Source organism: Branchiostoma belcheri, unplaced genomic scaffold (assembly GCF_001625305.1).
Source record: "Branchiostoma belcheri isolate BF01 breed outbred unplaced genomic scaffold, Haploidv18h27 scaffold139, whole genome shotgun sequence".
NCBI classification, from domain to species: domain Eukaryota; kingdom Metazoa; phylum Chordata; class Leptocardii; order Amphioxiformes; family Branchiostomatidae; genus Branchiostoma; species Branchiostoma belcheri.
The window spans coordinates 182,763-197,839 of record NW_017802813.1 but is presented as its reverse complement, the minus strand read 5'-3'; the positions used below and the strand labels follow the sequence as shown (position 1 = coordinate 197,839).

The 15,077-nt window shown below is 43.3% G+C and overlaps 2 protein-coding genes across 3 annotated transcripts in view; one reads left to right on the top strand and one right to left on the bottom strand.

Annotated features, from left to right (window-relative positions):
- Window positions 1–8,452, top strand: part of LOC109464474 (allene oxide synthase-lipoxygenase protein-like) — an 11,535-nt gene extending 3,083 nt beyond the window's left edge. The window contains exons 5-17 of the mRNA XM_019761469.1: window positions 134–326; window positions 988–1,176; window positions 1,468–1,623; window positions 2,162–2,748; window positions 3,043–3,494; window positions 3,619–3,762; window positions 4,145–4,565; window positions 4,816–4,992; window positions 5,383–5,527; window positions 5,926–6,211; window positions 6,520–6,723; window positions 7,304–7,504; window positions 7,880–8,452. Coding sequence (XP_019617028.1) covers window positions 134–326; window positions 988–1,176; window positions 1,468–1,623; window positions 2,162–2,748; window positions 3,043–3,494; window positions 3,619–3,762; window positions 4,145–4,565; window positions 4,816–4,992; window positions 5,383–5,527; window positions 5,926–6,211; window positions 6,520–6,723; window positions 7,304–7,390 — 3,041 coding nt within the window. The 3' untranslated portion in view covers window positions 7,391–7,504; window positions 7,880–8,452. The remainder of the gene's footprint in view (window positions 1–133; window positions 327–987; window positions 1,177–1,467; window positions 1,624–2,161; window positions 2,749–3,042; window positions 3,495–3,618; window positions 3,763–4,144; window positions 4,566–4,815; window positions 4,993–5,382; window positions 5,528–5,925; window positions 6,212–6,519; window positions 6,724–7,303; window positions 7,505–7,879) is intronic.
- Window positions 8,453–9,148: 696 nt separating this feature from the next.
- Window positions 9,149–11,718, bottom strand: LOC109464472. 2 transcript variants are annotated; one of them, XM_019761467.1, is made up of 2 exons: window positions 11,105–11,441; window positions 9,149–10,858 (listed from the first exon to the last, which is right to left on the bottom strand). In XM_019761467.1, exon 2 carries the CDS (start codon window positions 10,679–10,681, stop codon window positions 9,815–9,817), a length of 867 nt encoding a protein of 288 aa, XP_019617026.1. In that variant the 5' UTR covers window positions 10,682–10,858; window positions 11,105–11,441; the 3' UTR covers window positions 9,149–9,814. The 2 variants fall into 2 exon arrangements, with proteins under 2 accessions (XP_019617026.1, XP_019617025.1); XM_019761466.1 differs by lacking the exon at window positions 11,105–11,441 and adding an exon at window positions 11,460–11,718 and having other exon boundaries at window positions 9,152–10,858.
- Window positions 11,719–15,077: the final 3,359 nt, after the last annotated feature.

The window sequence follows — 15,077 nt, the reverse complement described above, 5'->3', positions numbered from 1 at the left end:
CCTCCTCCTCCCTCCCTCCCTCCCTCCCTCCCTAAACCCTCCCTCCAATTTAGTCTTGAATGCCCTAAAATGTCATTCATTCATTCATGTACGGCTTCTGTATTTAGGATTTTAAATTGGTTCCCTCCCGCAGATGTTGACATGAGAGGAGCCGAGCTGAAGTTTGAGGACACGGACGGTCCGAGTCAGTTTGACCTGATCATGCACACGGGCTCCATGTGCACCTACTGGGACATCCCGTCATTCGAGGACTTCGTGGCCGCCGTGCGCAGCTCGCGCCAGGGAGGAGACGCTCTGAAGGACTGGTGTTACAAGTTCCCCATGAAGTACGTACAACATTCTTCACTTTGACTTGACTTTATTGGGATCCACACTTAGCTTACAAAAATTGTATTGCAGCTATTCTTCCTGTGGTCCTTCAAGACACACATGACAAACATTTACGAAACATAAATACATTGACAACAATTACAACATATTAACACAGCTTAAATTTAAATAAGACTATATACATCATCACCACTTCATTTCATTCCAGGCACTGGCCATCCTATACAAAAATCTTCCTTGGAGAGACAGCCTTCGTTTTCACATCACTCATAATATGTATAAATCAACAAAAGCCAACAAAATGCACCAGTAGACTCACCATACTCTCCGGACTGGCTGTCAACACAAAATGAAGGAAACTACAATTTTATGTTAGGCGTTTGGAGAAGAAATCAAACCTGTTGGTAAAAAAAGCCGTGTCATATTTTCAAACACTAAAAAAATCACAAACTCAAACCATAGAACACATAGAACAGGCCATGATCCAGTGTGATCTACTTGAAAATGACTAAAATAGATAAAATGAAATATAATAGAAACACAGCTAAATTTATCAAAAGAACAAGAATTGTATTCTTTTTTCTTGCAACTTTTTAAAAACAAATTTTTATTGTAAATCGTGACAAATCGACATATGTCTGTTTCTGAAACTTTCAGTTACTACAGTTTGGTGGATAACGCCCGCCGGGCCCCAACCTCCTACAGCAACATGAACTACTACAGCAGGCTGGCCACAAAGTTCAAGGCCAAGGACGGCGCAGTCCGGTATGTAAAATTCCGTCTGGTTCCAGACGAGCAGCAAACGGAATCCGGACTCCTACCTCCGGAAGATCAGGAGAAGGCGTGGTACGTACATCATCGTAGTCATGGCTTTAAGTCAATCTTCTTAAAAAGTATGTTTAAGATATGATACAGAGAAACACATAGACCCCCTAGCGGCTTGTTAAGGTACTACAGCGGAACGACTTTTTGTAATTTCTTGTTGGTTTCTACAGTTTCGACCAGTGCAGAAATGGATATGGGCACTACCCTACGCTCTGCATAAGGGCACGGGAGACTTTTCCTTTCCTTTACTTTCCTTTCCTTTCTACAGTATATTCTTTAGAACATGTGTGAAATATAACTGTTTTTGTGCAGGGAAAAAGGCAGGTATCCGGATGATACCCGACCGAAGGACTACCTTCGTCAGGAGTACGTGAACAGACTGAGGTGGACACCCATCCGGTATCGTCTGCAGATACAGATCCACGAATGGAAGGACGGAGACACATTCAACTTATTGAATCCTTACAGGTAAGCATTATGTAGGTGCATACATTACACGACAGCTTACATATTAGCAACACTTAAACTTCTTTGGCCGAGCTCCCTAAATCTTCAGGTCGATCGGTGTAATATAGCCAGCTGCCGCCGCGCCGCGTGCCTGCGAAGCTGGTGTGTTACGCCGAAAGGCGGTTATACCGGCTATACAGATACAGATACAGATCTTGATCCAAACTTGAACGACATTTAAAGATTACGTAAACTGAGCCACGCATATCCAACCTAGTGCATAGTACTCAGTGTATAGTGAACTAGACTTTCAGATCAAGGCAATCCAGCCTAAACCAGCCTTAAATAGCCTTAACGCTATTGGTCAATATCTTAAACTCAAGCAGAGCGCCCTGCACTAGAGATACACAGGAAAAGGTATACAAGAAGGAGTGGTCCGATCTATGTCATTCTTGAGAAAGACAAGTAAAGTCGAAACTGGTCGAATTCCGTCTCTGCGTTGTCATTTTCCCAAAGCTACGAACCGAACCACTTGTAACAATATATGTTATGTCCGTAGGCTCTGGAGTCCGATGCTGCACACCTGGGCCGACCTGGCCCTGGTGACAATCACCACACTACTGTCAGACGCCACCACGCAAAGGACGACGTTCAACATCGGCAACCTGCCGCCGTCGATGGAATTCGACGAGCCTTTCTCAATCTACGACTACAACAGTATAGCCAAGATGTACTCTGCCATTCAGTCCGTGTACAAGCCAACGCTCAGCAAAAGCCCTACCCTCCAGAACGGCCCAGCCGACTACGACTTCGTGAAATACAACGTGGAAGTCACTGTCCGCCATGTTGTTGGGAGCAACAAGGGGATTCTGATCAGCCTGACCGGGCCCTGGACGCGAACCGAGCCGATCCAGATTGGACAAGGCATCGGCAACAGCATCGCCCCGGGAAGGAAGCAGACCCTGGAGGTGGAGGCGTACGATGTCGGCGAAGTCGTGCTGGTGTCAATCGAGAAGGTTAAAGATGACGACAGCTGCGACTACTTCATCGAGAACGTGCATGTCCATGACCTTCAGAGAGGGTTGAAGTTCGAGTTCCCTGCATACCGATGGCTGGGGAAACGCCTCACACTGAGGAGAGGAGCAGGTACGTTGTCACCACACCTCGCTCTTCGTTTGTGCGAGAAAGGTACACGTGGGACATGTTTTTACCATTTTGAGTTTCATGCTTCCACCTCTAAAGATTCTTAACCAATTTGACCTTCATTGTTACCAAAAAATCAGAATTTGTTTGCAACATTGTGTTATTTCGCAACATTTTGTTATTGTTTCTGTACATAATTGTCTTATAAAAATGTGGAAAATTGTACTCGATTCCCCCTGCTGAGTTGTGAGCAATACATTTAGTTCATTGGTCTAACATTGGTTCATTGCTCAACAGTTTCCTTGAACGACGGAGCGAAAGGCGACCTCGAGGCGCTCCACCGTCAGATGGAGCTGTGGCAGGGGCATGACGGGTACAAGTGGTCCCACGACCAGCCGGCCTTCCCCGGAGGTCTGGACCTGACGAGAATCCCACACGACGTCCGGCGAGACAGTGAGAGGCTGCCGGAGTTCCGGATCCAAAAGGGCGCCGGAAGCATTTTTGCATCGAAGATCGCGAAGGGCCTTGGAGACTACGAACAACTGATGGAGTCAGCAGTAAAGGAGGTTCCGGAGTTCATCCAGAACTGGAAGTCGGACGAGGAGTTCGGACGACAGTTTCTGAACGGAGTCCACCCGCTAGCTATCCGGCGGTTCGACACGGTGCCGCCGAAGTTCCCGATGACTGCGGGCCGACTGAAGGAGATCCTGGCAAAAGACAGAGGGTGGAGTTTGCGCCAGGAAATTGCCGTAAGTTCGATGTCATATACGAAGATATGTTGATCTTCATAGTAGATTCTTATCCCTAATTCTTATTTTTCCTATTGCCTGAGCTAAGATGTGTCCCTAAAAGCGACTTTTCTTCTATTGTCAGGCTGGACACATGTACTACGTCGACTGTTCCTTGATGAAGGGGCTGAGTCCAAACCTTGCCGGGGAGGAGGTGTTCTATCATGCGGCGCCCATAGCGCTCTTCCACGCCAACAGCAAGGGACACTTCGTCCCCGTGGCCATCCAGGTAACGACATCTCCTACATTTTCTTTTCATTCGTCAAACAGAAACCACTTGCACGTTCTCATGCCCTACGAATTTTCAACGTTACCCTATGCGACTATGCGTCACATACAGATTTATACATATACTAGTATTCAAATGCAACGACTCTCATAATGCAAAAATAGGTAAATACATAAAAGACTGTTTTGTTATGCCGAAACTCACGATTAGCCCAACTTGATTATATACTGTAAGTATTAGCTCTTGGTGGTTACCAAGTAGGATGTTTATCTTCATCATTCTATACCCTTTTCTTTCTTTTTGTACACTGTATTCAATAGTCGTTGTCATACATTGTACTATGTACAATTGTCGTGCAATAAAGTTATTCTTCTACTTGCAGTTGTACCAGGGTCCTGGTCCCGACAACCCGATCTGGACTCCGGATGACGGGGAGTACGAATGGATGCTGGCGAAGCTGTTCCTGCGCAACTCGGACGCGCAGATCCACCTCAACGTCTCCCTCTACCTGCACTCCCACCTCCTAATGGAGGCCTTCGCCGTGGCACTCTTCCGGAAGCTGCCGTCGCCGCATCCGGTCCACAAGCTGCTGGCGCCGCACCTTCGTCGGGTTCTGGGCGGCAAGGTCCGACTCCGCGACCTGGTGACGGAGGATGGGTCGGTTCTGGACGAGATCTGCTCCCTGTCAGCCAGCGGCAGGAGGCACCTCATCGCCACCGGCTTCCAGGAGTTCCACCTGAGGAACCTGCACTTTCCAGCCATGATGGCGGACAGGGGGATCGACGATCCTTACAAGCTTCCAGGTCAGAAAATCGTGATGTTACTTGTACTGTTAAGTTGTACTTTATAGTACTAGTTAATACAAGCAATGCTGCTAAAGTTTACTACTGGTAAATATAATATGTCCATGTACACATTGCAACATATTATAAGGATTGTAATTGAGAACGCCACGGTCACAACAGATTTGCTTGTAGTTGAAAACAGCACAGACAATGATTCAAAGATCAAGAGGAATTGTGGCTTAATTATGTACAACCGTTACGCTCATAGGCTACTTCTACCGCGATGATGGGTTTCGGCTGTGGAAAGCCATTGAGAAATTCGTTGAGGAAATCCTCCGGCTCTACTACAAAAACAACACGTTTATAACATCGGACAAGGAGCTACAGAGTTGGATCAGAGATGTCCGGAAGAACGGCTTCATGCGCGAGACGCTAGGAGAGAAAGGTAGAGTGTTGAAACAATCTTGTATTATGCTGCTTAACTAGACTTTGTTCATTCAGTGTTGTATCAGAAGTATAGATATTATACGTCACAGAATTACATACCTACTTCCAGGATTGCAATTTCGGGCAATATAAGTACAATATACAGGATCGTGCTACCTTTACCATTTTGTAGACAAGTATGATCAAAATGCACATTGGGCCACTGTTTAACTTACCGTCATAAGGACTGCAACCATTTCCAGTAGCGTGAATATCAGGGGATTAACAGCAGCTGGGATTAGAACCCTCGACCCCATTGTCTAGAGGCAGGGTCAAAAGCACTGGACTAGACTACGCATGAAATTGATTGAACTTTTAGATTTTGACTTTAATTTCTTTACTACTACAGGAGTTCCCAAGGTCCTGTACACCGTCAAAGAGTTGGTGGACGTGGTGACTATCGTCATCTTCACCTGCTCTGTTCAGAACCGCGCACTGACTGCTGGGATGCGCGACATGGCCACATGCGTTCCCAACATGCCTCTCGCGCTCAGGTACAAATCATCTGATCTCAAACACGTTATAATTACATGTACGTGGCCTGTTTCTCATATTTGTCATCGGCAAAAAGGATACTTTGTTAAAGTACAAAGAACTAGAGGGATAATGTTTATCTTTATATGTCTGTTTATTATTACTCAAACACACACACACACACACACACACACACACACATATATATATATATATACAGACCATCCCCTCCAACCACTTGGTACATAATGTAATCCAACAACATAGGGAGCTTGCTACAGCACCAGTTACCATGGTGACAGCCGTCTGGCTCAGGTCATTGTTTTATTTGTTTGAAACGGAAGAAGATGGAACGGAGCAAAACAATCATGTTATCCTAGACATAACTAAATGCTCATCTAATGTTTTGGTGTTCCAGACAATACGGGTTTGCCAGACAGGCTGACAAAGAGAATGAAAAGGAGAAGAACAAGAAAGAGGGAGAGAAGGACCAACTCATCGATGAAGACGGGTTCGTGATTGCGACACCTGGCGAGCCTGAGATCTTGAAGAAGATTCGTGGCACGTACCTCGACGAGGAAAAGGACTTCAAGGAGTTGACCAAGGCTACGTTTGAGGACATCATGGCGGCTCTTCCAGACAAAGTCGTCGCCAGGAAACAAATAGACTTCGCTTTGGAAATGTCGAAACTTCCGGACGATGAGGCAAGTACAACGCCGCCCTGCATAGTTTCCAACGTGTAATGCACTTATGTATACTGATTCAGTGCTATGTACAAACAAAGAAGTCAAAATCATAATACAATTCACTCATAAGAAATCAAATTGAAACTCGTAAGATAACATTTGTTTACCTTCACTGCTTCCGTGACTCCATGAGCAGTGGATCGTAGGTTGCAGAAAGTCTGTGGCGCCCCCCGTCTCTGTCGAGGGTTGGCTGTAACGCCCTGATGTACAGGCCAATACGTGATGATTCAATAACAGTTGAACTATATTACCTGTGTTGATTCCAGGCGTTCATCGGAGAGTACCGCGACTGCCACTTCACGGAGGACAAGGCTCAGGCGGCCGTGCTGAAGTTCCAGGAGTCCCTACGGCAGATCTCCAACACAATGAAGCTGCGGAACGAGCGGAGCGGGGAGTACGAGGGACAGGAGTTCACCGTCAACATGTTCTACGAGGAGGACGATGACGCCACGCAGGTGGAGGTCACACAGGTGCGTGGAGAGAACTTTGACCTTGTCACGCTTAAACGGTACCGGTTTTACTTCAAGTAGTGGGAAATTATTGATTGGTAAATTCCAAGCAGATCCTAGGGTGGCATAAGACAGTACCAAATTGGCCAGGCAGTACCCATTGGCCAGACAGGGTCCTGTCTGGAGATTAACTTATTGGCTTTTGTGGAAAGATCAAAACACAGTTCTCTTCAATAAATCTTTCAACCGACCAGTTTAAGTCTGTACACACCGGAATTGGTAGTTTTTGAGATGTTTCAGTCTTTAATGATTCTATTTGTTTGATTTCGAACTTCATGATTGATTGGCTTTTAAGGAGAGATTAAATGTTTTCAGTTTTCTTCAGCAAAACTTTCACACAAAACTTTCAACAATTCTGTTTGATGCTGTAGATAATCATAGATGTAGATGGCAATAGTTTTTGAGAAGTATAACAAAATGAAATGTCCTTCTGAATGTGTTGGCTGATGTCACACTGTAAACTGGTCTTGTAACGAACGGAATCTTGCCATTCAATTCCCAGGAAAGTGATTTTATCAAACCCACTGTTTCCTGTTACTAGGTGATGCGAGAAAAGACGGAGAAGCCAGAGGAACAGCCCTACACCTACCTCCTGCCGGAGCAGATTCCGTTCAGCGTTACTCCGTAGGAAGTCTTCATGTCAGTCACTGTTTGGCGTCTCTTATACTGTCTCGTTGAGCACACCGTGTACGTGACATGTATCTGATTGCTACCGTTTTGTAATAGTACTTGTCGCCATTTTGTTATAATGAATGAATGGAGACCTTTATTGTACACACATACCCACTGGGTTAAGTACAAGAACAAAAAGGATGGAATATAGATAACGTTACATACATACATCGTCATGTAGCGACAAGTAAATTCGGTTTCTTCTCGTTTCTTAGTAATGGTAAGAATAAAAAGGTAAGAACAAATATGTTTCAATATAGAAGGTTTGTCTAAGCTCATTAGTTCATTTATATGTACAGCTTAGATGTATAAAGAAGGGGAACATAGATTGTATCAGATTGTAAAGATCTACTCTCTCTTCGTGGTATAGTTTACATTCTGTTACAAAATGTTTCTCATCTTCTAATCTTCCTAGATCACAATACTGACATATTCGTTGTTCTAGGTTATAGCAAATGGTAGTAATCATAAAACGTATATGGTCTATATAATGGCCCTCTCAGAAAAGGTCTCTATGGGTACCTAATATCTGTTGTAGTATAACGTGTTTGAAATTATTGACTAACCAGCTACTATATTGTGGCCAGGTGTATATTTATTGGGCAATACTAACACATATAAGCATGTGAAATCTTTGCACCAAACAGCGAACCAAATACATATGTTTAGCACCAGGCTTAATTTGGCGCGGTTCCTCATGCCTGTCAAGCAGTTGGCTACAAATAACGCCAGAGCCCAAGGCCACTGGTGTAAAATTTCAGTGGGCGGACGAGCTAGGCCAAGTGATGAATATACTACATGTATTAGTCTGGAACGAAAAAGGGCAAGGCTCCCTGCACTGTGAATGGTTCGCAAGATCTAGATACTTCCATTGCAGTTGGAACAAATTAACAGAAAATGTTTCCTTGTATGGCGGCATGATGTTCAACTATTCCATTTTCAGTTTGCTGTGTTCTCTGAATCCATCTTTAAAGTCTTATACACGTTCATGATACATGTATAATTTTACATTTAGCTTTCAGTATATACATTTCTTGAATTAAGTTTTTGAATGAAATCAATATACTGTACATTATCTTTCAATTTGCATATTAATGTTTTAGTTTGTTTAGAAAGGGATTTATTTTCGTGGGTTTATAGTCCTAAATGTACCAGATAACGTTAGAATATCTTATTCCTCCCATAGGAAACAATTGTGATTGATTACTAACCTAAAAATATCAGTCTTATCAAAATTCCGATGTAACCTTGCACCAGAGCAGCTAAGAATAACCACCAAGAATCAACTGTGTGCACTGATATCGACAACGTTTATTGGGAGCAATATAACTTGTAGATTTCTCTGTAGCTTGGCCATTACAGTTTACACGGTTTATGGGTGCTGACAACGTCAGGGCTTATATATCAAACGTACAAAAACGGTCACAAAACTACAAGGCATGATATCGGTGGCAGTCATCATTACTAAAATGTAAATGTGACTCGACTCGGTAGGATTAGAAGGCCTACGAAAGTCTAACTACGTAGAAATCTTTATGCTGTTCTAACGTAGCAAATATAACTACCTGGAATTTAAAGAAGAAATTGTAAAAGTACACCAGTTAAGGCAAATAAACATAACTATTCTTACAACTAAGACTGTTTCTCATGAGCTCATCGTTATTCTGTGTGGTTGAGGTCTAGGTCATAGACTACACTAAGGAAGGTCAAGGTTAACTTGGGTTGACCTTGTCAATTTGTCAGTGACCCTTCTTCTCTGACTTTACAACCCGAGAGGGTGAAGCTCAAGACGAGGTGAAGAAGAAGAGGTGACTCCGTTGAACAGCCCTGGAGCGTCTGTCAGCTTGTATAGGGTGCCAAAAAGGACCAGATTTAGTCGGCTTCGACGATCACTTTTAGCAGTTTTGTAGAAGTCAGTGGAAGATGCCCACTATCGTCAAATGTTGACGGCAGGGGTTCAAAAACATGTAATTAGTCCAGCAGAATAGTCTGATTGCATATTTGCATATCAATCAATAGTTTGTGCTTATAATCCTGCATTTCTCCTCTGGTCTCTCAGTCACTGACGAATGCTAGTAGATACTACCTGAAACATCTAGCCGTTTCCAAAATCATTTATCCAGTTGCTTGAGTAACTGCTTTTTGGCGAGTCCTGCAGAATGTCTAGGCAGCTAAGACTACTACTGCCACTCTCTGACGGAAGCAAAATCGACTTACATAATAAGCTACTTTCATCAATCGATATGTTGACTTGAACATGTTAATTCATGATGATAATAATAGTATAAAACAATAATGGTCCCGAATAACATTTTGAGTGCTCTACACACAATGGGCTCTACCAGAAATGTTCGAAAAACATTCTGGAACTCCTAGCTATTCACTTGGGGTTCGAACTCTTCTGACCGCGCTGTTTACTGGTCAAACTGTTTACCACCTCCGAAAGACTGCGCCTCTTCTTCACCGGTGAAGTCTGCTGGGAAGAGCTGTTGACTTTCTGTGACTGAGCGTCACGAGTTGTCCTGCTGACGTCATTCGTCACGTGATGGACATCCGGGGTCTTGACTGCTGTGGCTGATGGCTCATCAAGACCAACCGGATGTGACCGGAATGAACTAGTTTGCCGGACACTGTGGTCCACCTTTCCCGTTACTGTTAGATCCACCGGATGGTAATCCTTATCACTCCACACCACGCCTTCCTCATATGATCGCTTCATCTTCTTCAAAGCACGGATCGCCTCTTGTGATTCTTGTAGCTTCCTTTTCAAGGCGGAGGTGCGAGAGAAGAATCCTCGGGGATAAAGATCCTCAGTAGCCAGGTAACCACTGCGTCCACTTCTGACGAAGGAACGTTTTGTAGTCAGCTCGCCCGTGTTGGTTATGCTGCTTGCACTCTGAGTATGGTCTCTCGAAGGCATGTACACAATTGATGGACGTACTCCATCATACGAGGGTGCAAAAATTGGTTTTCCTCGAGTGTCAGTATTGGTCGTTGGAACGTTAATGAGTCCGCCGTTGGAAGCCTTCACGAGGAAGTTGAGCAGCAGTGCTTTGCTGTAAACGTCTGGTGTGACTTGCAATGTGTTTAGGGGTACACCGGTAGGTAGTGAGCGTGTCGTGGCGGTGACACTGGTGGCGGTTGTGGCCTGACGACTGACCGGCCGAGCCGCTGGCCCTGACATCCTGTCGAACTCCTCCAGGCTGATGGACTTGATGTCCGAGATTGTTGGTAAACTGTCCGTCATTTTGGCCACGTTTCTTCAGCTTGTTTCCTGTGTGCAATGCTGTTGGTCAGTTCCAAATCCCCCACAGCTTCCTCTTTACAACGAGGATCTTATCGCAGAATATCCCCCGGATACGATCTCAAGAGGAAATCAAAGTGCCCGCAGATCTGGAATCCGAGGTTGCTGCCAAAGCAAATTCTGCGTACGAAAGAAAAGAGGCCCGTATTAGGTATCACCGCTGAAGCGATTGCGCAACTACGCGATGTCATTGCACAATCACTATGAATTTACTAGTCATGAGGAAGTGAGTCATGCCAGAACAAAGGTTGAACAAATGCCAGAGCAAATGTTGGTGACACGTATACATTCACTACCTCATGTGATATACGCCCTTGTTTACATTCTAACATCTTAACACTTCGTTCGCCTTAATTAAACACTCACCCATGTATAATGAATCAGTTCGTGTCGCCGAAGTTGAATGGTAAATAAAACCGTTCTATGACTTAGCAAGCTCCTTGGTGACACCAAAAACAAGTCGTGCGTGACATTGTACAACGAGGACGGAAATGATTTGCTTGCGTATTATAAAACGAGTCAAAGAGTTGTCGACCGCCATTTAAATTTGGTCCAAATTTGTACTCATGTGACTGAAGTGGCCGTGGCAAACAGGCGGTCCTGTTGTGGCCTGTTGTGGGATATCAGATAACAATCTCAACGATTAAGTACACAGAACAGGTACTAGTAACAACCGTTCAGCACGAACAGTGAACTACATACATATAATCCATATACTCACCCTGTTGTCTGATCGTTTCCGCACAAGAATCTCTCTGACGACCTGTATAGTTGCAGCTGTTACAAATCCTTCATCACCCAACGACGGCCTCTATTTATAAGAGGCCACCCAAACCGGTTTTAACCGGTCCAGAGCGGTTGGCTATAAATAGCCTAAGGCCCACTAAGTCAACAGACAACATAGCTACCCTACTATTGTGTATTGACCCGTGAGTAACGACATTCTGACCAGACAACATGAGTCAGAACAGGGAGCAAAAGTCGTTTACGTCATGTAATGTGAAATTGCTGTTTAACAACTTTGATGAATTACCTCTAGCATCATTTTTCACCATTACTCTTGGTTGCTTTTCCTGTTCTCTTTTTCATTTTCACCGCAACCACAAGGAAACTGCAACCGTGACTGACTTTTTGCAAGACGTCGAAGGACAAGGAACAGACAACTATCTTAAGGTTTCTTTGTTGTAAACATAAAAGAATGGCCTTCCTTTGAAATTTGCTGTGTGCCTACATTGCCTTTCGTCTGACCGTATTGAATTGTACCATGAACTCTCTAGCTAGCCTACCAAAAATACGAGATACCAGCACAGAAACTGCACATTACAAACATGCAAATATAACTTCTCCAATTGGTAGCTTAAAAACATTAATTGAATGTCACAAACATCCATGCTACATTATAATTGTATCATAAAAATAACCGTTTTGAAGTATAGTAATCAGCAAAGAAACTATTGATGTGTAAGATGTAATTGCTGACTGCATCTCAATTTCAACTACAGTGCTTACCTTCCTCAAATTAATTTGTATACACATGTGTATCAGATTTGTAATGATGAATGACGTTACTTTCTATGACTGTCATTACAGAATAAAGGGTGTCGTTACTACCCTCACCTTCGCAGAGAAAATCACCTGTTTCATTCCGTGCTAATCAACGGTCCTTAGTCTGTCGCCATGGCAACCATTGACGTCACGTATTTACAAAGAAGTGGTGTCGTATTCCACCCCCCTAATTGGCTTTTTACATGCGATATAACGTGTTTATTACATCTGTACTTCCAGGCAAATTTGTCTCAGTCAATTAAGGAAACAAACTGTGAGGAGAATGACAAATCATGTTGATCAAAATGTTTAGTCTTCTGCTAAAATAAATTCGCTATAAACTTGTAAATTCACATTTGTTTCACATATGTCTGACTGTTTGTGGTGTAACCGACCAATATGGCCGCCGCGGCATCCCGTGGAACCAAAATCTACATACCTTTCAACACTGTTTCTAATACTGATTTTTAGTCAGAGAACCCACCCGAAGTCTTCTGAGGTATTTATTCCCTTGATCTTCTTCTGTTCCTTATAAATAATATAATGCAAGTTAGGAATTTATTACTTGGTTTTTGACTTGTCGAAGTTGGACTTTGCAATAGTCACTGTGAAAGATGATGAATACTAGTCTGCATATGCCGCTTGAATGGACATGCTGCCATGTTGAATTTGGTGGTTTGATGTTACTTACCGTCACAAATAACATCGATTTCATAAAATAATTGGCGAGCCATAGTAACGAACATATGCTAGGAAAGTAAATGAAACCAGCCATTTCCAATCTCTATAGATGGGTCTAGTTTTGCTCAGTCACATCATGTAGCTAGAGCCTGGGTACCAATTAAAAGCTTTCTTTCGATTCACAATGACTTCAGGGTTTGGCCCAGCTGGACAACAAATCGGTAATGAGTTTCTGGAACGTGTGTTAACGAATCGTGCGACTTACGTCAAAGCGTAAAGACCCCACGGCGTGAAACGGATTATGACTTTAAAGCCTCCCACAAGCCTGTTGATTCCATTGGCGTCACAGGAATACACGTAAGTCTTCACAACATCGGGTGTTGTGGGAACATGTGTACAAGCCTCTTGCCTTGGCTGATGCGTGATAAATGATGAAAGGTTAGTAAGTTTATCTTATACTTGGTATCTGTTTGTGCCCATGTGTTTAAGCGTATGTGTGTGTATGCGTGTGTGTGTGTTCATCATACGTGTACATTTCAATAGGGTAGGGTTGCTAAAAGCCTATCTGATTCCAATTACCGAGATATGACGTCATAATTTCTGTTGAAGCTTTAGTTCTTTGAGCAGCAGCTGCTTCCAACCGTGGGAATACTGGGTACAGTGCGCCGCTTAAACATGTATTTAACTAACTGGGAAACGATATATAAATGCCCGTAAGTTCAGTACAAAACTGCCTGTCTTTCAAATTCTCACCATGTATTAGTCTAGTTGTTGCTATTCACACAAAAATACATTTATTTCAAAGGTACGTTCCATCAAGGAATCAATCATTTCCATTTAAGGTATGGAAGGCCATTTCCGTTTAACCAGACTTCGTGACTGAGAGCGTTAATTGAGTACTGACAAGATACCCGTATTTATAAATTGCCACTATCTGTTAGTCGAGAGGTTGTTATTCGCACAAAAATACAAAATTTATTTACAAGGTAAGTAATATCAATGAAAAATTACATTTATTTAGAAGGTAAGTTATACATCAATGAGTCGATCATTCCCAATTAAGGTATGGAAGGCCATTTTCGTCGTCACTCAAAGAGCGTTAATTGACTACTGACAAGAAAGATGCATACGGTTTCATGCACTTCATGTTTATAATCAAGTCACAACAATAAAACATCCTTGCGTAATAATGGTAGCCTTGATAATGATAGCCTCCTTCGCAGACTTGTTGGGCGTCGGCGTTATTTGCCGCGGAGGGACGATTTTGCTGCCGAGGAAGTTTTTGCTGTGGAGAGAAGGTTTCGCGCTCCAACAAGTCTGTTTCCAGTCGGCGATCAAAAAGGGCTATTAAAAAACACTTGGCATGGGTGTGTGAATTTCCCGCAATAAACGCCACCAGGACAGGTCGCCGACTGGAAGCAGACTTGTTGGAGCGCGAAACCTTCCCTCCACAGCAAAAACTCCCTCGGCAGCAAAATCGGATCTCGAGCTCCGCGGCATATTACTCGCGTCGCTCACAGAAAAAAAAATAATAATAATAACGCTGACGCCCAACAAGTCTGCGAAGGAGGCTACGATAATGGCAAGTTCACGAGATAAAATCTCCCCATTGAAGTAGAACATGGCAGATGCATTAGGAAGATTAAAATTCCGAAAGCACATTGTCATGTCTATGGGCGTGCAATCTACTGTAATAATTGGCTACTTTTCTTTGTAAAAGTCCCAGTGCTGGTGCACACTGTCATCACATGAAAATATCGTCAGATATATAAATGTGTAAGGTATGTAGAACATGTCAATGTAAGAATGCCTTTAGCATACTGTACATGTATATGAGAAACAAGAAGAAAACAGCACAGCATTGTTGCAAACATTTTAATTGTGTAAAAAGGTTCTGTAACAATAGAGCCCCTCCCCCTGCACGACATAATCATGAAATGTGTATGTCTAAATATGATTAAGTGTTAAGGACGATGCATTAGGCAGATTGGACTCCCACTCACATATGTTGTTTAACGTGTAATCAGCTGGCGATTAACGGCTGTCTTCTTTGTCGAAAATCTGGCGAATCCGTCCTCAATATTATTTTGTACTCACAACTAGTAGGTATTCC